The sequence below is a fragment of the Dermacentor albipictus genome, chromosome 1 (assembly GCF_038994185.2).
Source record: "Dermacentor albipictus isolate Rhodes 1998 colony chromosome 1, USDA_Dalb.pri_finalv2, whole genome shotgun sequence".
Classification (NCBI taxonomy): domain Eukaryota; kingdom Metazoa; phylum Arthropoda; class Arachnida; order Ixodida; family Ixodidae; genus Dermacentor; species Dermacentor albipictus.
The window spans coordinates 506,265,524-506,288,164 of NC_091821.1; the positions used below are offsets into that span (position 1 = coordinate 506,265,524).

General features: G+C 45.0%; 1 protein-coding gene across 3 annotated transcripts in view; it reads right to left on the bottom strand.

The window, feature by feature from the left end:
- LOC135907588 (excitatory amino acid transporter 1-like) overlaps positions 1-22,641 on the bottom strand; it is a 273,341-nt gene that overhangs the window by 10,934 nt on the left and 239,766 nt on the right. For 2 of the 3 annotated variants that reach the window (XM_065439269.1, XM_065439267.1), the window contains one exon: positions 6,320-6,514. The exons of the other annotated variant lie outside the window; for it this stretch is intronic. In XM_065439269.1, coding sequence (XP_065295341.1) covers positions 6,320-6,514 — 195 coding nt within the window. The remainder of the gene's footprint in view (positions 1-6,319; positions 6,515-22,641) is intronic. 3 annotated transcript variants of the gene reach the window in all.

Below are 22,641 nucleotides of genomic sequence, written 5' to 3' on the forward strand. Positions count from 1 at the left end.
AATTCGAAGGAAGTGCGGCGTGTCTTGAACGAAACATGGGACGGTGGTGGTTATCTTTAACAGGTGGTGATTTAAGAATTTGGATAGTGACTCATTAGGTGTGTTGGTATTAGACACAATAGGCCGACCTAGGATTTCTGCTGTAAATATTTCTTAGACCGGAACTTTATGTATTTCAGGAAGAAGATAAAAGCAGCCTCCTGTTCTGTTCTTGGGCATCATGAAGCGATATTCAGATTGCGTTATTAGTTCCCTGCACAGGAGCTCCACTATTGTGTTTATGACAATATTGCTGTAATCTGAAGTTGGGTTATAGTCGAGTTTTCTGTAATGGGTGTAGTTGCTCAGTTGTTTAGAGGCCTCATTGTTGTACTTTTCTATAAGCCAGATTACGATACTGCCGCCTTTGTCTGCTGGTTTTATTACAATATCATTCCTTTTCGCAAGTTCTTTAAGGATTTGGTGTTGAGCGGGGGTCAAATTTTTGCGTTTCCGGCAATGCCGCGTTGACTCTAGAATTTCCTTTGATATCAGTTTGAAGTATAAGATTTCTGCTGTAAATATTTCTTCGACCGGAACTTTATGTATTTTAGGAAGAAGATAAAAGCGTCCTGCTGTTTTGTTCTTGGGCATCATGAAGCGATATTCAGATTGCGTCATTAGTTCCCTGGACCAGAGCTTCGCTATTGTGTTTAACACAATATTGCTGTAATCTGAAATTGGGTTAGAGTCAAGTTTTCTGTAATGGGTGTGGTTGCTCAGTTGTTTAGAGGCCTCATTGTTGTACTTTTCTATAAGCCAGATTACGATACTGCCGCCTTTGTCTGCTGGTTTTCTTACACTATCATTCCTTTTCGCAAGTTTTTTAAGGATTTGGTGTTCAGTGGGGGACAAATTTTTGCGTTTCCGGCAATGCCGCGTTGACCATAGAATTTCCTTTGATATCAGTTTGAAGTATAAATCGAGGTCTGGGCACTGTTCGCTTTCCGGTGTCCACGTGCTAGGTGGCCTAGGAGAGTCTCTATCTTCTTTTCCTACATCTGGTCTACCGAAAAAGAACTCCTTGATGCGCATGCGTCGTGAAAACTCTGTTATATCTTTGTTATATCTTATAATTTAGACTCTGGGATATGTCTACTACATTGCTTCAGCGCTCTGGATGCTCGCCTGTAGAACTGTCGGTGGAGCTACGTGCCGCAGGGGTTACATTAGTTTCCTTGGGTGGATCTGCAGCTCTAATATCTTTGCGCTGGTATTTATCTAGTAATTCTTCCTCCCTAGTTTGGGCGTATTATTTAAGTTCTCTTCTTTCCGGTTCAGATAAATTTATGTTGTCGAGTTGATCAGAGATTATCATAAGTTGTTCTTTGCAGTGTTCTTCGAGAATGTCGCTAAGGGAGAGCGATGCATTTTTCGTCTTTTCGACGAATTAGAAGCCATTCAGAATCGTGCTGTACGCTTTATCATGTCAAACTCCAGTAAAACCAGCATAACTGAAATAAAACGCACACTCGATCTTCCCAGTCTCCAAGCACGTCGTATCATCTCGCGTCTCTGCATACTGCCCTCTTTCTACTATCACCCAATAGCCAGACACCCTCGACTACAACCCCCGTCCAGAATCTCTCCCCGCCTCAACCACAGCTGTTCAATTGTACACATTCAGTGCCGTACGTCTTCGACGAAGGATTCTTTTTTTTTCGAATGCAATAGCGCTGTCGAACACTCTGCCCGACTGTATTGTCTGTTCCGCCGACCACACGACTTTCCGTGAGAAACTAACAATCCACTGCACCTAGAATGGTTTGTTAAAGCTGCATTTGCTACTTGACCCCTTTTAAGTAATTAATTGATAGTGATTCGTTCTCATGCATAGTATGTATTTAGTAGTATTTATGTAGTATGTATTTCGTTGTAATCTATAGTTATTTTGTACCGTGATCTTGATGATAGTACCGCTTGCTCGGTTCCCTGCTGAGCGTTGTTTCCTTTTCTACTCTTCATCCGTCTTTTCTTCCTCTTTTCTCTTCTTTGCGTGATGAAGAGTTCCTCACACTTTGTTTGCCCCCGCCTTATGTAATGCCTACGGGCTTCAATAAATAAAATGAAATGAAAACTACTTTACAATGGGACGCAGTTGACTAGTTGTCAAGAAAGCTACGTTCTGTGGCTGGTCCCACGTTGTTTCAACATGCTGCTGTTTTTCGCTAAAGTACAGATATATTAGGCATTATTTAATTCCAACGTAAAATATTGTACATTATTCTTGTGTAAAACTACTAAAGCTACGTTAAGGACTGGATTATCTGCCATGTCACAATTAGGGAAGCATCCATCACGAGAGATGAGTATAAATAGTTTAACATTATTTCATTCGAAAATATTGACATATCGCTCACTATATGGGATTGAATTTTCACACAGACTTGTAATAGACATCAGTGCATGTTTATAACACGGTAGAGTAATCGTAAACATAGTAAATCCTGAGAAATGGGTTATTCCACATTTCGGCACATTTTGTTATCCACATCATACAGTAGCCTACACTCTACCAAATAGTCTGAATAAATACGCAGACGTTAGGAGGTACAGTCGGAAGCAACTTCGGTCATATTTTGTTCGGTGACTCTTACAGCCTGAGTTTCGTCTACCTGAAAAAAAAGACATTCTTATTAAAGTTCAAAATGCTTTTATGCCCGAGTCAAGAACATCTAAAATTATTCTCACACAATTTGGTACCCCGAGTGAGATCTGCAGACTCCTTTAAAGAAAGCTTGCACGGGCATCTAGCACAAAATCATGTGTTTATACGAGCTGTTCTCGCACTGAAAAAGGTCAGACTTGCCAAGTGATCCATCTCACTTCTTAATGCAGACTGTAAAACAATGTATTGCAGCGATGGCGACTTTAGTTTACGCACCGAAAGGACTCAGCCACATGAGTTTCTTAAGTGCACTCACCCTCGTGGGAAGCATTATACGCAAAGCGTTCTAGTCTCCGCCAGAGCTGCTGACTCACTGGTGCATTTTTTGCTGGATGAAAACAAATGATATAATAATCAGCACTGCTTTCGCTTTACCGCCCCACCTAGATTTATGAGCTGAGATTCGGTGTGTTAAAATCGCGACAGCGGGCCAGAAGAGGTTAACAATGTTTTCTTGTTTTTTTAATTGTGTACCACTGACATCGCATACGAATTTTAGTCATCATTACACGCATCACTGCAAGTTGAAACCTCATTTCACTTTTCAATTTCAATTTTAATATCCAGGATCACGTGCTTTCTTCTGTTATGTATTGCAATTAGTTGGTGCACTACGCTAGATCTTTTTATTGTTGCTGTAGCCATAGTTTATTCGTGTTTCACAATCATTGTACACAATTACACCAACAAGTATGTCTCACTATGTACTATGCTGGCCTTGACATGTGAAATATGGTGGGCCCCATCTGGCTATTGTCGAAGCTTTGAGACATGAATTAGCGTCCACTTTTTGTTTTCTGGAAAATAAAAGTTGATTTTTTTTTTGTTCTACACCGCTCTGAGCCATAGGTATTCTCGCCTGGTTGTGATCTTTCTACTGGTAGCATTGGAGGTATATGGGTGCTTGTCCATGATAACCATGTGTCGGAGATTGCGGAATACACAACGCATTGAGTTGGTGCTAACAGTGGATACTAAGTCAGAAAGCTGCTTTATATGTGCGATATACAGACTCTTTGGAGACAGCATAAATGACTTTTACAAGAACTGGATAACCTGCTCAGGAAGGTGTAAAATAAAAATATCGTCGTAGTTGTTGACTTCAACATAGGTGCTTTGGCTTCGAGCAAACCGACTGGAAATGAAATGAAATTGTTTATTTGCCATCCTGTACATATACAGATGGAGGGACTGTAGATAAAAAGCTGTCCTTCAACAGCTTAACGTGTCTACAATCCCTGTTTCTGCAGGGATTGTAATGCCTATCTGACTTTTAGTGCCTATCTAGATGTCTTGCAGGTTATGGGTGAAAAACCTAATTCGAGAGTACACCCGAGGCAAATGAAGAGAAGTTTTTTTCAGTCACGTATAAATCATATTGGCACAGTAGCGATGTGATATGTCAAAACGTGACAGGCCAGTATTTCGTAGTCATAACCTTCTAAGAAAGACGACACGCAAGGAAGAGGGTATATGAAGAAGGCCTTGTTTTTAAATCAAAGAAAAAGTGCCCTTGTTGATAAGTTAGCCAGTGGCAATGGCTGGAGTAGACTGATACCTTACGGTTCCGTAAAGATGTACGACATATTAGTTAATCACTTCGATGAAATAAATTCAAAGACAACAATACAGAAGCTGTTCAAGCAAAGGAATAGCCAGAAAAAATGGTTCGATAAGGAAATAATGTAACTAAGCAGTAGGCGTAATATCTTTCGGAAAGAGCTCAATAAACATTCAAAGAACATGACCTTAAAACAATAATATGGAATGGTGCATCATAAAATTACAGCTAAACTACGGTTAGCAAGAAAACCTTATTTCCAAACCGTTTTTCAGTCAAGAGAAACAAAGGGAGGCTTGACTGATTTCGAGTGATGCATGGGGCAGAGAAACAAAAATACATTTGGCAAGAAAATTACAACTAACCCAATGACAAATTTCGAGGAGAGTTATCTAGTTCACATGTTCAATAATCTTTCGCGACCAGCGTTTCGAAGATGCTGGCGCTACATTTCATCACCGTTTCTGTGGCCTAGGCCCTCCAGAAGACAACGCGGAGTCCGTGCAGTTATAGTCGAAAAAAAAAACAATACTAAAACCTTCTTGTTTGCTGTTCGGTCTGGATGTTCTTGTTTTTCCCCGGACAGGTCATTTCAATAATTTTATAGAAGAGTTTTTAAGTGAAATAAAACGCAGCACAGATAATCGTACAGAATTCGCATCATCACGACAAACTCCTTTGTTGCCGCCCATAAGGGAAAGAGCTCGTGAACCAGAAGCCATCAATAAGATTATGCCAAAAATATGTTTTGTAAATTCGGCGCAGAGCTTGCCGAGTAAATGAAAAGATGAACAATTACCATCAATAGCAATATTCATATAAGAAAAGCACGGTTTAACGGTGAATGAAGCCGAATTACCACGTTGGTACTGTGCCAGAGTTGATTGTGCAGGAATGTATTACAGGAAAATACTTATGAAGGTCAGATAGGTAGAAATGCGAGGAATATCCAACACTTGTTCGAAATATGAACACTTTCCGGAATATACATAATGTATTTAGAAGATGTAGCAGTGTTGTTTTTAATCTGAGTGGTAACTGATTGTTGTCAGGAATGGGGGCTCAATCCCATCGCTCGTTATCAGTTATCAAGATTAGAGTCGGGCATGAATTAGAAGGTAGCTAGCCTATGCCGTCGTCCAACTTATCCACGCTGAGGACGTTGATGAAGGGAAGGACTGCTTCTCAGCGCGAACGAGGAATATGGGTTTATTTACAGTATCTACATGCAGTTCATCAGTCTAGCATGACTGCGAGACAAAGTACATTAGTCTAACATGACTGCTTGAGAAAGTGCTGAGCAGCCGCACTAACTGTTTATAAACACTCGATCACCCTTCGATCTCAAGGTGATGGAAACGTTCGTCCAGGCATAGTAAATAAGCCGCCTCTCTGCGGGATCGCTTACACACACACACACACTTCCGCACAGGTTCCCGGTCCGGAGCCCACGTAAGACGGATATTGTAGAACTCGGGGCTTGTGTCAGGAAAGGTGCCTTTTATAACCCGAGCTGACACCGGCAGCGCGGCCGGGTGCCCATTGTCTTGCTTCTTGGACGACGCGTGGGCAGGGGTCTCGAACTACGTTCCCGCGAGCACTCCCCCGCTCGCGGCAGACCAGAGTGGCAGTGGCGGGCTCAGTAACAATAGTTGGTCCACCGATCGCATTCCGTCACAACGGCGACGAGACGAGCGTAACGGTGGCGTTCTAAGAAAGTTGACGCCGCTGTCGCAACCGGCTGGCAAAACTTGCACCTCAGCTGGGCAGTTCTTAACAGCGCCTCCACGTTCTTAAGACTACATTTGTATTTATATTGAATGGCCTCGGTACGAAAGTTACTATAAAGACGGTTCGCGAAGACGCGTGGGTAAATCATTAATTTTGCAGAACACAAATGGTTGAGAATTTAGTCGTAGTTACGCACGCAAGCACGACGACAACAGGAATCGAACTTCTCTGATGTGAATTCGTGGAGACAAGTGAGGTGTACGTGAGCTGGCCTAACAGCGACCAGGCCGCACCCCATCGGAGGCGGCACCTATACTCACACGAGAAAGATTGACTGGGCGACGGTGAGCTGTGCGTGTTGCGCCTGCACCACGCTGAGGGTGAGCGACAACCGTACGGCCCCGCTGGCGTCCTTGCGCATACAGGCGAAGACTGGCACTAGGAGGCGCACCAGCCGAATGTCCAGCAGCTCTGAACTCTCCAGGTAGGCAATCGTCAGCGGCACGCTCGCTTGGCTGTTGCCAAAGCCAGAGACAGAGATGTCAGAAGGACAAACCATAATGCGAAATCCACTGACACTGTGCGACTATACTTACAACTGACCTCATTCACTAGGAGCACCGGCAAGCAGTGACGTCACTAGTGGGGGGGGGGGGTAGGTGTGGGCGGACAACCCCGGCTGCTACGCTTAAGGGGGCGCAGCTAGGCAGTGAAAGAGGGGAGGGGGGTGAAGTGACACTTAATTATTTGTGAAAGAAGCGAAGGGGCGCAAAGCCACTTTCGCTGAGTGAAACAGTGGCTCTACGCGCCTACTACCGAAAAAAAATCGAAATTGGTAGGAAGCGACCCCTAGTAAAGCCTTATAATTTCGGGTGCTTTAGAATGTAGAGTTAAAATGAAATATACATTCCAGATGTCTGTCCTGAGAGGTACATAAGTTGTTTCGCAACCCTCGTTGCGCTTGATGTAACTGCTGTAGAAACACTTCCCCATCGTGCCGACTGCTCTAGCGGATAGTGCTTGACTAACGTAAATTTGTGCTTTAATTTTCTTACGAAAGCTTCACTGTACTCCTCGTTTTATTGAAACTATATACTTCTTCGCCTAGTCAGCTACTATTTCTGCCTTGTGTTTATTTCCCTCTCTTCCCAGGTGCTCCTTTCAAATTCCCTTAAAGAATGCGGATAATCTGTTCTTGCAAAGACCTACACGGCTACACATGCATGCACTATGCCTACAATGTGCATAAACATGCATAAACTTGCATATACATATCACTAGACATCCTTCTACACGCTCAAAGTTTATTTTTTGTTTAATGTGAACTTTGATTTTTATGATGTTATACTGGACGTTCATCTGAAGAAAAATATTTCTTCTGTTTATTTTCTGCGCAGTAGCTTTTGCACAGTCATGTCATTTTGCCTGTTGATACAAAATATACAGGTAAATATGCGCTTGCGATGTGATGTCATGCTGTGGTGCACTAGTTGCTTTGGACATTTCAAGCAGAAATCAAAATATTCATTACCTTCACTCTAAAAACAAAGAGAGTGCCCGCAAGTCTCTTTGAGCGAGTATGTGATTGTTCCATATTTAACTCCCTTTTCCAGAGTAAGTCAACCCCTTTGAGAGAGAACAGAGCAACTCTCCCCGACAGAATTTTGTAACTCCACCTCAAGTGAGTGCTAGTACTCTTTCGCAGAGTGCTAATACTCTCTCCGCACAAGGATAATAGTACTCCCCCAAAATATTTGTACTCTCCCAAACCAAGTGTCTTTACTCCCCCCAAAAGAATTCTTGCACTCCTGCTAACAGAGAAATTGTTCTCCTTGAGAACAGAATGCGAGTACTCTTCCCAATAGTCAAACTTTTTTTCTCAGGCGAGCGCTAAAACCCTCCACACCCAGATTCCGGCTCCTAGCTTACAAATCGGTTGTCCTTTCAATGTTAGATTATGCGGTGATAATTTGGGATCCATTTACTAAAACGAACAATAATAAAATTGAACACGTACAGAAGAAAGCAGTTCGTTTTATTTACAATAACTATGGACGCACATCAGTAACTGGTCTTTCAAATAGGGCTGGTTTGGTATCTGTATCCGAAAGAAATCGCGTTTCCCGACTTAAGTCCTATACCAATTAAACAAATATCATTTTAAGGTTAATATTGACGGGCTAATATCCTTCTCTTCCGGTTACACTACAAGAGAACGTCATAATCTCCCAATTACCTCTTTTCGTCCGCGCAATAACTGCTTTAAATAATAATTTTTCCAAGAACAGTAACGGAATGGAATCGGCTTGCTAGCGATCAAGTACTACTGCATTCTCTGACGTCATTCACCAGAAGCCTCAGTGTTCATTAACATCCATCTTCTGTTGTATTCATTCCCTGCTGACCATATAGTCACTAATTTCTTATTGTTTTCAACTTTATGCCCCATCATTTTGTATTACTGTATTACTGAATATTTTATATGTTCCTTACTAATTAGGATATGCCATAAACCTTACAGTGCTGCTATGTGTACTCCTATGTTACACTGTCATCATTGAACTTTGTTCTCTCAAATGCTGATCCTTTTTGTTTGTTCGCTAATCATTTGCGGCTTTTTTCTGGCTCCTTTTGTAAATATTTGACCAGTTCTTGTATCTATACGCCTACCCTGCGAAAATCCCTTCCTGGGATTGCAGCATCACTAAATAAAAATAAAATATCCAGCTTTTCTGGACACGTACCAATTAGCGTCCCAAGAGGCCCCGGCACAAAGATAGAGCGTTGTCAATGGAACGAGCGGGTTTTTCGCGAATAAGAAAAGGTGCAGGTCGATTATTGAAAAAGGCAGGTGACAGACATGTTTTGTAAGGAAATACACACGAGCCAAATGCACTGACCACTCCCTGACAAGCAAGAGTTTTGTTCCCAGAGTGGTTAAATATTCATCGTTGGAAGCCTATGGAAAATAATAAAATTTGTAGTCAGTTTTCGATACAAAAATGGTAACTGCGATAAAACTATGGCGTATACCGTAAAAGTTTCTGCAGCGTATGTAGTCAGGAGACAGCTTTCGATTGATGTCTACCTCGATCTCTACACATTGCGCAACACTGTTCCCAAAAAAGATTTTTTTAAGCAGTCATGCAAGTTCACGTGGTATCTATAAAAACCCGAGCGTATCACTTGTGGGAAAGCGGGAAGCCGTGGCCGAGTCGCTTAATCGCTCGCACCTATTGTTTTGTGTCACGCTCGCAGCGCCAGGTAGGACTGACTTCATCAGTCTTCCACCACAAGGCCGAAACACAATCTTAAGATTTTGTTTGAGTTCTTTTTTTTCAAGAGGGCTCTTCATTTATTACATTTTCTAGTTTTACTTCCTAAATCATAGGGCTGGGTTGCTCATTTGTTAACTCAACGCTTTTATTATCATATTTTATTCCTTGGACAACATAACAACAAGCATGCGCATATCTTTGTGTTACATTAAAAAAATAACATCGTGCCGTGTAGCATGGACATACTCAGCAATGCTGGACATTGCACCTTCAACATATTGTGGAACTTAACGGCAATGCACATGCGTAACTGATAGGGACAAATATTAAAAATTTTGTTTCTACATAACAGCCGGGTATCAAAAAAGTTTGAAGTGTCTGCGCCAAAAGGGTAGTCATTTGCAACAACGTATGCATTTATGACAGTCGCAACGTTGAAGCGGCGTCAAAGCAGTGCTTTCGTCGGCGATGGGTAGTTAGGTCACACGACAAGATCAAATGGTCTGGCACCCTTCCAGAAGAGAGCGCACTGACTTGAAGAAGCGCGAAATTTAAACCGCAGAGTGATTTATCACAGCTGGAGTTTCGAACGGTAATTCCAGAGCGAGTATCATTCAGTCTGTATGCACGTGCATGTTTTTTGAGACAAAAGGGTAAGAGAAGGTGAGTATATGGGTGTGGCACACCTTGAGCGTGCGTGGGTGTGTACTTGTTTTTGCGTGTGCGCGTGTACGTGTCTCAGTATTTGAATATGTGTGCACACAAGTGTGTGTAAGCGTGTGATAGCATACGCGTGTTTGTGTGTGCATGCAGTCCTGTGTGCGTGCGTGCGTACAATTTTTGGTGTGTGTGCATGCGTGGGCGCGTCTAAATGTGAATGCGGGGGAGCATGTGTCGTATCTATGTTTGTGTGCGTTTGTGTGAGTGTGTGCGAACGTGTGTGCGTGCGTATACACTTTTGTGCGTGCGTGCGCACGTGTGTACATTTTTGGACGTGTGTGTATGCGGGTGCGTGTAAATATGAAAGCAGGCAAGGATGTGTAGTATCTGTGCGTGTGTGCGTTTGTGTGAGGGTGTGCGAACGTGCCTTCATGCGTGTACATTTTTGTGCATGTGTTTGTGTGCATGCTGGGCACATGTAAATGTGAAGGCGGGCTAGCATGTGTCTCATGAATGTGTGTGCGTGTGTGTGAGTTTGCGAACATGTGTGTGTGCGTATACATTCTTGTGCGTGCGCACATTTTTGAGCGTTCGTGCGTGCGTGAGCGCGTGTAAATGTGAATGCGGCCGACCATGTGTGGTATCTCTGTGTGTGTGCGTTTGTGTGAGTGTGTGCGAAACGTGATATGTTTGATATGTGATATGTGATAGGTGATATGATATGTGATATGATACACGTTTGTGCGTGTATGCAAGCGTGGGCGCGTGTAAATGGGAATGCGGGAGAGCACGTGTCTTATCTATGTACGTGCGCGTTTCTTTGAGTGTGTGCGAACATGAGTGCATGCGTATATATTTTTGTGCGTGTGTGCGTGTGTGCCTACACTTTTGTTCATGTATGCATGCGTGGGCGCGTGTAAATGTGAATGCGGGTGAGCACGTTTCATATCTATGTGCGTGCGCGTTTGTGTGAGTGTGTGCGAACATGAGTGCGTGCGTATATATTTTGTGCTTGTGTGCGCGCGTGCATACACTTTTGTGCGCGCATGCATGCGTGGGCGCGTGTAAATGTGAATACGGGTGAGCATGTGTCGTATCTATGTGCGTGCGCGTTTGTGTGAGTGTGTGAGAACATGAGTGTGTGCGTATATATTCTTGTGCATGTGTGCGTGCGTGCGTACACTTTTATGCGTGCATGCATGCGTGGGCGCGTGTAAATGTGAATACGGGTGAGCATGTGTCGTATCTATGTGCGTACGCGTTTGTGTGAGTGTGTGCGAACATGAGTGCGTGCGTATATATTCTTGTGCATGTGTGCGTGCGTGCATACACGTTTGTGCGTGTATGCAAGCGTGGGCGCGTGTAAATGGGAACGCGGGTGAGCATGCGTCGTATCTATGTACGTGCGCGTTTGTGTGAGTGTGTGAGAACATGAGTGCGTGCGTATATATTCTTGTGCGTGTGTGCGTGCGTGCGTACACTTTTATGCGTGCATACATGCGTGGGCGCGTGTAAATGCGAATGCGGGTGAGCATGTGTCATATCGATGTGCGTGCGCGTTTGTGTGACTGTGTTCGAACACGAGTGCGTGCGTATATATTCTTGTGCATGTGTGCGTGCGTGCATACACGTTTGTGCGTGTATGCAAGCGTGGGCGCGTGTAAATGGGAATGCGGGTGAGCATGTGTCGTATCTATGTGCGTGCGCGTTTGTGTGAGTGTGTGCGAACATGAGTGCGTGCGTATATATTCTTGTGGGTGTGTGCGTGCGTGCGTACACTTTGGTTCGTGTATGCATGCGTGGGCGCGTTTAAATGTGAATGCGCGTGGGCATGTGCTGTATCTACGTGCATGCCCGTTTGTCTGAGTGTGTGCGAACATGTGTGCATGCGTACACTTTTGTTCGTGTATGCATGCGTGGGCGCGTGTAGATGTGAATGCGGGTGAACATGCGTCGTATCTACGTGCGTGCGCGTTTGTGTGAGTGTGTGCGAACATGAGTGCGTGCGTATATATTTTTGCGCGTGTGTGCCTGCGTGCATACGCGTTTGTGCGTTTATGCAAGCGTGGGCGCGTGTAAATGTGAATGCGGGTGAGCATGTGTCATATCTATGTGCGTGCACGTTTGTGTGAGTGTGTGAGAACATGAGTGCGTGCGTGCGTGCATGCACTTTTGTGCGCGCATGCATGCGTGGGCGCGTGTAAATGTGAATGTGGGTGAGCATGTGTCGTATCTATGTGCGTGCGCGTTTGTGTGAGTGTGTGCGAACATGAGTGCATGCGTATATATTTTTGTGCGTGTGTGCATACACTTTTGTTCGTGTATGCATGCATGGGTACGACTAAATTTGAATGCGGGTGAGCATGTGTCCTATCTATGTGCGTGCGCGTTTGTGCGAGTGTGTGCGAACATGAGTGCGTGCGTATATATTTTAGTGCGTGAGTGCGTGCGTGCGTACACATTTCTGCGTCTATGCATGGGTGGGCACGTGTATATGTGAATGCGGGCGAGGATTTGTAGTATATCTGCGCGTGTGCGTGTGTGGTGAGTATGTCCGAACGTGCCTTCATGCGCATACATTTTGGTGCGTGTGTGCGTGCGTAGGCGCATGTATATTGTCACGTGGTAGTGACCTTAAAGAACACAGTAGCAGTACTGTGAAAGACAAAACTAGCTTTTATTGGGCGAACCTGTGCCCACAAAACAGGCTACACTTAAAGCGCAACGATAGCAGCGAACACAATCGGCGATCGTCGAAAATCTGATCAGCGGGTCAAGCGCGTCGGCTTTTATACAGCAGTCGTCGAATGTGCCAGTCTAATCGTTCAGACCCGCGTGCCTTCCACAAAGTTCTACACCATTCACATCACGCGATGAAATCAGATAATACAAGGTTCGGCGACAATAGACAGCGGATAGAAGCATCGATAACTTTCCAGAAACTTCGGATACATGCAGGCGCGTCCCGCGCTGTGCGATAACATTTGTTCGGCGGCGAAACGTGGTCGCCCGATAAAGATGAGTACACGTGTCAATATGAATGCGAGCGACTATATGTTGTATCTCTCTGTGGGTTCGAACGTGCGTGTGTGCGTGTAGATTTTTGATTGTGCGTTTGTGCGTGAGGGGGGCCATGTAAATGTGAATGTGGGCGAGCATGTGTCGTATCTCTGTGTGTGCGTGCCTTTGTGTGAGTGTGGACGAACTGGCTTGCGTGCGTATGCATTTTCGTGCGTGTGTAGGTACGTGCGTGCATGGGTATACATTTTGTGCGTGTGTGCGTGGATGCTGGGCGTGTTAATGTGAATGCGGGTTAGTATGTGTGGTATATTGCACATGTGTGTTTGTGTGAACATGTGCGGATGTGAGCTCATGCGTATACATTTTCATGCGTGTGTAGGTATGTGCGTGCATGCGTTTACATTTGGTTCATGTGTGCGTGCATGCTGGGCGCGTTTAAATGTGAATTCGGGCGAGTATGTGTCGTATCTTGTGCGTGTGTGTTTGTGTAAGTGTGTGCGGACGTCAGCTCTTGCGTATACATTTTTTGCGTGTGTAGGTACGTGTGTGCATGCGTATACATTTTGTTCGTGTGTGCGTGCATGCTGGGCGCGTGTAAATGGGAATGCGGGCGAGTATGTGTCGTATCTCTCTGTGTGTGTGAATGTGCGTGTGTGCGTATACATTTTTGCGCGTGTGTGCATGCCTGAGAACGTGCAAATGGGAATGCGGGCGAGGATGTGTCGTATCTTGCGCGTGTGTGTTTGTGCGAGTGTGTGCGGACGTCAGCTCATCGGTATACATTTTCGTGCGTGTGTAGGTACGTGCGTGCATGCGTATACACTTTTGTGCGTGTGTGCGTGCATGCTGGGCGCGTGTAAATGTGAATGCGGGCGAGTATGTGTCGTATCTCTCTGTGTGTGTGAATGTGCGTGTGTGCGTATACGTTTTTGCGCGTGTGTGCATGCCTGAGAGCGTGTAAATGTGAATTCGGGCGAGTATGTGTCGTATCTTGTGCGTGTGTGTTTGTGCGAGTGTGTGCGGACGTCAGCTCATGGGTATACATTTTCGTGCGTGTGTAGGTACGTGCGTGCATGCGTATACACTTTTGTGCGTGTGTGCGTGCATGCTGGGCGCGTGTAAATGTGAATGCGGGCGAGTATGTGTCGTATCTCTCTGTGTGTGTGAATGTGCGTGTGTGCGTATACATTTTTGCGCGTGTGTGCATGCCTGAGAACGTGCAAATGGGAATGCGGGCGAGGATGTGTCGTATCTTGCGCGTGTGTGTTTGTGTGAGTGTGTGCGGACGTCAGCTCATGGGTATACATTTTCGTGCGTGTGTACGTACGTGCGTGCATGCGTATACATTTTTGTGCGTGTGTGCGTGCATGCTGGGCGCGTGTGAATGCGGGCGAGTATGTGTCGTATCTCTGTGTGTGTGGGAATGTGCGTGTGTGCGTATACATTTTTGCGCATGTGTGCATGCCTGAGAGCATGTAAATGTGAATGCTGGCGAGGATGTGCCGTATCTTGCGTGTGTTTGTTGGTGTTACCGTTTGCGAACGTGCGTTTAAGCGTATTGGGGGCGAGCTCCACCACTGTAAAGGCTAGCGCCACAGTCGGGGTGACGTGGCATGAGGGATCAGGTGGACACTGCAGCCGTGTCGACTCCTTCGGAAGCTCCGAAGCGAGCTGAAAATGAAAATTTTAAGTCCCACCTGCGCCATGGTTCTGATGAAAAGGTGAGGCTTTACCACCTTGGGTGTCTGATTGACAACATTTGAAAGTATTATAATAGTTAATGGCTGCCTTTGGAGGCGTGCAGCATGGTAAGCTATTGCTCGGTGCCGCAGTGCCGGACGTACGCAACGGAGCCCGGTGTGAGCCTCATTCACACGTAGCCGCAGGGCAAGGAGCTGCGTGAAGCTTGGCTGGCGAAACTTAGAACTGGCAGACAGTCATCGGCTACAACTCGGGTATGCAGCAAGCGCAGACGCAAGGAACATTTCTGCTACGGCACCGGGACAGCGCGATGTTCGGTGGGTAGCAGAAAACGCGCATTGAGATGCTCGACCGCGCCCGCTGCCCGGCTAATGTCATGATGGTTCGGTCCATGAACTTGTTGATGCTAGATACTGGCAAGTTAACTGGAACGGAGAGGGAGCGGTGCGACGTACATTATAAAACGGAACGGCATACCGTCATGTTTGTGTTATGAATTGATGCACTGTATTAAGGAAAACAGGCAGAAGGAAATCGCACGCTTAGAAGACCAATAAACATACAGTGCGACGCAACTTCAGAAATATTATTTAAATGTCCAAGAACTTAGAAGGCAAAAAAAGATTGAATCGTCGCGAAGGCACATCACAGTCACCGTGGCTAGGTGTCGAAGTTTCTATAACGGAATTAATTTTGAACAGTTCTGACACTGTCCACGCAGCAATGGTTGTTGTTTACTGTCAAATATTCATATGATGAGGCCTAAAGCTCACGGCGTGGTACGAAAACGCGCTCACAGCGAAAGCAAACATTGTGCACGCACATGAACGCAGACGCACTGTTGGTCGCCGTAAGCCCGTGCGATCGCTGCATTGAGGCTTCAATTTATTATGCTCCATTTGGTTCTACAGACAACCCACTATAAGAACATATTTCATAGTTTACTTTCAGCGTTTGGCTACCTTTCACGGAAGAAGCCGGTTCGGGAGACTCCATCGCGGCGACCGCGCGCAGTGGCATTCACTGTACGTATTCGGTAAAGAGATGGCATCTGTAAACGATTCCTTGATTTCAGTTTGCCGAAGATTAATATTTCGACAGTCAAAAACTTCCCTCGTTTTGAAGGTACTTACAGAAATGTCCAGGAGGGCTGCCGTATGGTGTTTTTATTGAGCGCCGTAAGCGAAACCTATGAAGAGCACGCCGCACGATCCCCCAATACTACGCAAGGGAGGCGCTTTCGACAGATGGCGACTCCGCAACTGCTCGCTGCCAATACATTCTTGTGCGTGCGTGCGTGCGTGGGCGTGGGCGCATGTAAATGTGAATGCGGGAGAGCACGTGTGGTACCTCTGCGTGTGTGCGTTTGTGTGTGGGTGAACGTGCGGTGCGTGCGTATGCATTTTTGTGCGCGTGTGCATGCCTGGGCACTTGTAGATGTGAATGCGGGCGCGCATGTGTTGTATCTCTATGTGTGTGCGTTTGTGTTATTGTGTGCGAAAGTGCGTGCGTATAGATTTTCGTGCGTATGTGCGTGTGGGTGTGCATGCGTACATTTTTGAGCGTATGTGCGTGCGTGGACTCGTGCAAATGTGAATACGGGCGAACTTGTGTCGTATCTCTGTGTATGCGTTGTGTGAGTTTTTGCGAACGTGCGTGCGTGCGTGCGTACATTTATGGGCGTGTGTATGTGCTTGGGCGCGTGTAAATGTGAATGCGGGTTAGCATGTCTCGTATCTCTGTGTGTGTGCGTTTGTGTGGGTGTGTACGAAGATACATACATTTTTACGCGTGTGTGCGTGCATGAATTTTTGAGCGTGTGCGTGTGTGGGAGCATGTAATTGTAAATTCGGCGAGCACGTTTCGTATCTCTCTGTGTGTGTTTTTTGTGTGCGCGAACGTGCGGTGCGTGCGTATGCATTTTTGTGCGGGCGTGCGTGCGTATACATTATTGCGCGTGTGTGCATGCCTGGGCGCGTGTAAATGTAAATGCGGCCAAGGATGTTTCGTATCTGCGTGTGTGCGTTTGTGTGATTGTGCGCGAACGTAGGTGCGGGCGTATACATATTTGTGCGTGCGTGCGTGTGTACATTTATGGGCGTGTGAGCTGCATGCCTGGGCGCGTGTAAATGGGAATGCGGGCGAGCATTGTGTCGTACATATGTGTGGTGTGTGCGTGTTTGTGTGAGTTCTGCGAACGTGCGTGCATGGACAGATTTTATGGAAGTTTGTTACATATGTGATAAAAAATTCTATTCCCGTGATTGTTGGAAGCGGAATTTCAATTTAAGGCGTTAATCTTGTTAAAAGACTTTTCAATATTTCCAAATTAGGAAAAAATAGAAGCACCTAGTTTACAAATTAGTAGCTCTGTATCACCAACAGATATCACAGTTCTGTAAAGAGCATCTAGTAAATCACTGAAAGCCGACAAATTCAATATGCCAAATTATATTTTACGTGAATTCATTAGGTTATGCAAGAGGATTCAGCAAAAGCCATAATTTCTCATGACTATCTTTTTTTAGATTCATGTGTAACAATCATTTTGTCCGCTTTACATGTACTGCTGGATGCACTCCACAGAATTGTGATATTTTTTATTGCTGAGTTACACAGTTGTAAACTTCATTGTTGCTTTTCTTGAACATTTCCGATATTTGCCACTTCTTAATAAAATATTAATTCATAAATAAAAATTTCGAACCCAAGAGTTACTAGACTTAAAATTTTTCTTTTAAATGCAACAAACCTTGTCAAATTTGGAGCAGTGGTTGCCGAACAAAACGAATTCTCCTTTTACATGTATTTAGATAAGAGCACCTGAGCAAAAGCTTCCTCGTGACGGCGTCGCTGTGAAAAAAATAATAAAGAAAAAAAGAAAGAAATAAAAACGCATCAGCCGTCAATATCGCCAACCCAGATTTCGTCACTGTGGCACCGTCATGGTCGGCACGGCTCTGTGAGCAGCTACCAAGCTGTTCACTTTTGTTATTTTCCTTCCCTCGGCGGCCGCGCATTGTCTTGATGCTAGCGGCGCGCTGCATTTTCACCATCATTGCTTCATGCGTCGCTTCTGCGACCAAGCAAGCTTTCGGCGGCACACTTTCACTGCTATATTGACACCAAAAATTTTATCTACTTGCCTTCGAAAAGACAGCGTGAGTAAAAATCAAAAACGGACAGCCCACAAGGAACGCGCTCACGGGGCCATACTATTGATGACAGTATCATAAAAGGCTGGGTACCGTCAGGTTGACATTACAGGTTTGCAAGGATTGACTTAAGGGCTAGTTGCTTCATTATCACAGAAAGAACAGCGCTTCAATTTGTTAGCGCAGTGTGTGTGTGGTTCCTCCTTTGTGTTCCGTCTTGAAGAACTGTTCTTTCTGTGACTTTACAGATGTTTCTATTCTGCATCAGTTACGCCTTCCACGAGCGTTTACTTGGGAAATGTTTGTTCGCATTGCTCTTGCAGAAGCATGCTCAATCACAATTTGTTCGCTCGCCTAATCTCTAGGACGGGCTTCAATCTGCGCATTTTCTGTAGCCACACAACATCACTTACTGAAAATTTCACGTAGCTTTGTTAAATACGCACCCAGCTCAACTTACTCCGCATCGAAAGGTTCCCAATCTGAACACTCGAATGATAAAATAACGTCACCAATACTTGTATTGGTTCAATAGTTTTGTTTGGTGCAGTTAAAGGCCGCCGGCACATTGGGGGTGCTGAAGGCCTATTATAAAGCAAGTGCAAAAGCTTGGAGAGGTTATTTTGGTGCAAATCAACTTCATGAGCTTAAGCAAATTTGCCCACCCGTTAACTTCTGCCTTTATAACTGATTCTCCTACATCATACAAGAAGCACCTCAGCGCTACGGTAAATCGCACAAGTTGTGCGACAACATTGCGCGCGCTCCCGATTAGATATCTGAGCGTTCGTGGCATCAAGCTCGGTTTCTATGTATCATCACGAATAAGAACAGCTGCCTGGGGGAAAGCATTGAATACATTTGCAGTACTTTATACCATATGGATGAGCGCTGACATGTATATTAGAAAAGTACTGAAGTATTAGGATCAGGTTCTCACTGCATGTATTTCGGCTGCCTAATGTTGAAGTCTAAAGCGAAAACACTCTGATTTTGTGACAGGTAATGCGGACATGAAACATCAGCTCCGACAGAGTACCTGTAGTGGAACTCGTCCCTGAACTACAGGGCTACAATGAACCACGAAATGCTGGTTTGATAAATACCAGTAATTGCAAAGTGTTCAGCTCTCGAATTTTTGGTATGTCGACGCCACTGTGCACTCTTGGGGGCGCTTTTTATCACGAGCACTGGGCACTGGGTTGCAGTGGTGGCGTAGAGGTAGAACACCCGCCTCGCGTGCAAGAGGTCCGTGGTTCGAATACCGGTGGCGGCAATTTTCCACCGGATTAAAAAAAAATCCGCGTGTTGATAAAATTGCACAAACAGGCCTGGAGTGTGGCCTGATCCCGGTGACCAGAACCGGTAACGCACTCCCTCACCAGAGCAGGATTGGCCACCCTGGTGCAGTACTTGGCCACAACTTCCTATATGAACACGACAATCAAACCCCGGTCCTCAGTCCCCAGCAGCTGCGAAGCAACTGACCATGGCGGCGGTCAGAACTGCGACATAGCAGAGGGTGCTAAGAATCACTGGCTCCGGACAGGCCGCCATTGGAATATGAACCTGGCAACGTTTAACGCTAGAACGTTATCTAGTGAGGCGAGTCTAGCAGTGCTATTGGAGGAATTAGAGGGCAGTAAATGGGATATAATAGGGCCCAGTGAAGTTAGGAGGCCAAAAGAAGCATATACAGTGTTAAAAAGCGGGCACGTCCGGTGCTACCGAGGCTTAGCGGAGAGAAGAGAACTAGGAGTCGGATTCCTGATTAATAATAATATAGCTGGTAACATACAGTAATTCTATAGCATTAATGAGAGGGTGGCAGGTCTTGTTAATCAACAAGGTTAATCAACAAGCGTAAGACAGCTGACGTAAGGAAGTATAATATGGATATTATTGAACATGCTCTCAGGAACGGAGGAAGCCTAACAACAGTGAAGAAGAAACTAGGAATTGGCAAGAATCAGATGTATGCGTTAAGAGACAAAGCCGGCAATATCATCACTAATATGGATGAGATAGTTCAAGTGGCTGAGGAGTTCTATAGAGATTTATACAGTACTAGTGGCACCCACAATGATAATGGAAGAGAAAATAGACTAGAGGAATTCGAAATCCCAACGGTAACGCCGGAAGAAGTAAAGAAAGCCTTGGGAGATATGCAAAGGGGTAAGGCAGCTGGGGAGGATCAGGTAACAGCAGATTTGTTGAAGGATGGTGGACAGATTGTTCTAGAGAAACTGGCCACCCTGTATACGCAATGCCTCATGACCTCGAGCGTACCGGAATCTTTGAAGAACTCTAACATAATCCTAATCTATAAGAAAGGGGATGCCAAAGACTCGAAAAATTATAGACCGATCAGCTTATTGTCCGTTGCCTACAAACTATTTACTAAGGTCATCACAAATAGAATCAGGAACACCTTAGACTTCTGTCAAGCAAAGGACCAGGCAGGATTCCGTAAAGGCTACTCAACAATAGATCATATTCACACTATCAATCAGGTGATAGAAAAATGTGTTGAATACAACCAACCCTTATATATAGCTTTCATTGATTATGAGAAAGCGTTTGATTCTGTCGAAACGTCAGCAGTCATAGGAGGCATTACGGAATCAGGGTGTAGACGAGCCGTATGTAAGAATACTGAAAGATATATATAGCGGCTCCACAGCCACCGTAGTCCTCCATAAAGCAAGCAACAAAATCCCAATAAAGAAAGGCGTCCGGCAGGGAGATACGATCTCTCCAATGCTATTCACAGCGTGTTTACAGGTGGTATTCAGAGACCTGGATTAGAAAGAATTGGGGATAAGAGTTAATGGAGAATACCTTAGTAACTTGCGATTCGCTGATGATATTGCCTTGCTTAGTAACTCAGGGGCCCAATCGCAATGCATGCTCACTGACCTGGAGAGGTAAAGCAGAAGAGTGGGTCTAAAAATTTATCTGCAGAAAACTAAAGTAATGTTTAACAGTCTTGGAAGAGAACAGCAATTTACAATAGGTAGTGAGGCACTGGAAGTCGTAAGGGAATACATCTACTTAGGGCAGGTAGTGACGGCGGATCCGGATGATGGGACGGAAATAATCAGAAGTATAAGAATGGGCTGGGGTGCGTTTGGCAGGCATTCTCAGATCATGAACAGCAGGTTGCCATTATCCCTCAAGAGAAAAGTATATAATAGCTGTGTCTTTCCAGTACTCACCTACGGGGCAGAAACCTGGAGGCTTACGAAAAGGGTTCTACTCAAATCGAGGACGACGCAACGAGCTATGGAAAGAAGAATGATAGGTGTAACGTTAAGGGATAAGAAAAGAGCAGATTGGGTGAGGGAACAAACGCGAGTTAATGACATCTTAGTTGAAATCAAGAAAAAGAAATGGGCGTGGGCAGGACATGTAATGAGGAGGGAAGGTAACCGATGGTCATTAAGGGTTACGGACTGGATCCCAAGGGAAGGGAAGCGTAGCAGGGGGCGGCAGAAAGTTAGGTGGGCGGATGAGATTAAGAAGTTTGCAGGGACGGCATGGCCACAGTTAGTACATGACCGGGGTTGTTGGAGAAGTATGGGAGAGGCCTTTGCCCTGCAGTGGGCGTAACCAGGCTGCTGCTGCTGATGATGATGATGACTATGTTTGAGCTAATATTCAAAGTAACTGTATACTATTTTTGGGTGGGGCAGAAAGGTGGGAGCTTTTTGCAGCGTCTAACCACCGTTCCAAAGTTATACGTTAGCTGAAGATGCACCTGCATGTGTTTCTAATATCGAGTACGTTTCACGAATTCAATAGCGAAACAGCATTCTCTTATCAGATTGCGCGCGAAGTGAATACTGCCGTTGATTCTCCCTCACATTTGCGGACACGAGATTGCGCTGCAATGTACGGACATTCCAATCTGATGAATCGATGCCTTGATCCGTAGATCAGGGTCGCGATAACGTAACTCTATTCCAAACGAAAAGTATTCCAAACTCCGGACGTCAAAATTACGCGACTGTTTCTGCGTATGGGGGCGGGAACCTGCGACGTTTTTCGATCTGCACAATCAGCAGCCTCCATCGTTGCCGGAAGCAAGTTTTGCTTGTTTTTTACTTGCAAAGGGACCATATAGCAACTAACGCTTAGATATAAACGCATAAAAAAGAACATTTGTATGTCAATGAGAGTAAAATTGTTTTGTAATTTTTTGACGCAAGATAAGTTGAAGCATGCTTGAAAGTAAACACAAATATTTTAATTTTTCGAGTCATAGCCACACATGTGCCAATTCTGCATCCAATCCACTTCGTTATGCGCATCTAAAATGGTGGCTACGTGAAAACAGCTGATCGGTTCTGTGAGCCGCACTCGGTGTATTTTTGGCGGTAACGCTGGCCGATTAGATGAAATGTCGGCGCCCGAGATGTAGGTTCGCCCGAGAAGAATTTTTGAAGCTGTGAACATCATGGAAACTGTGAAAGCGTAATGCTCGGTGAGTAATCACATCATTCTTTTTTGTGCTTAATAATTGAGCACTAGCATTTGAACAACTGCGGTGATCGCATGGCATACACTTTGCTTTTATTCACATAAGATACGGAAGAATCGATGAAGGTTGGAAGGCATCTCAACAGATAGCTGGTAAGTAAACATTTTCTATAAACGATCGTAACTATCTCTGAATGTAGGTCCTGATTTAAATCGAAGGTGGTCTGTAACAGAGGCTCTTTCTTTTTCTACCACACACTGCTGCGCAGTGATAGGTTCCCCTTGCAAGCAGTACAGATACTTCTGCTGGATATAACTTGCACGAGAAAAGGCTTTTTTTGTTAT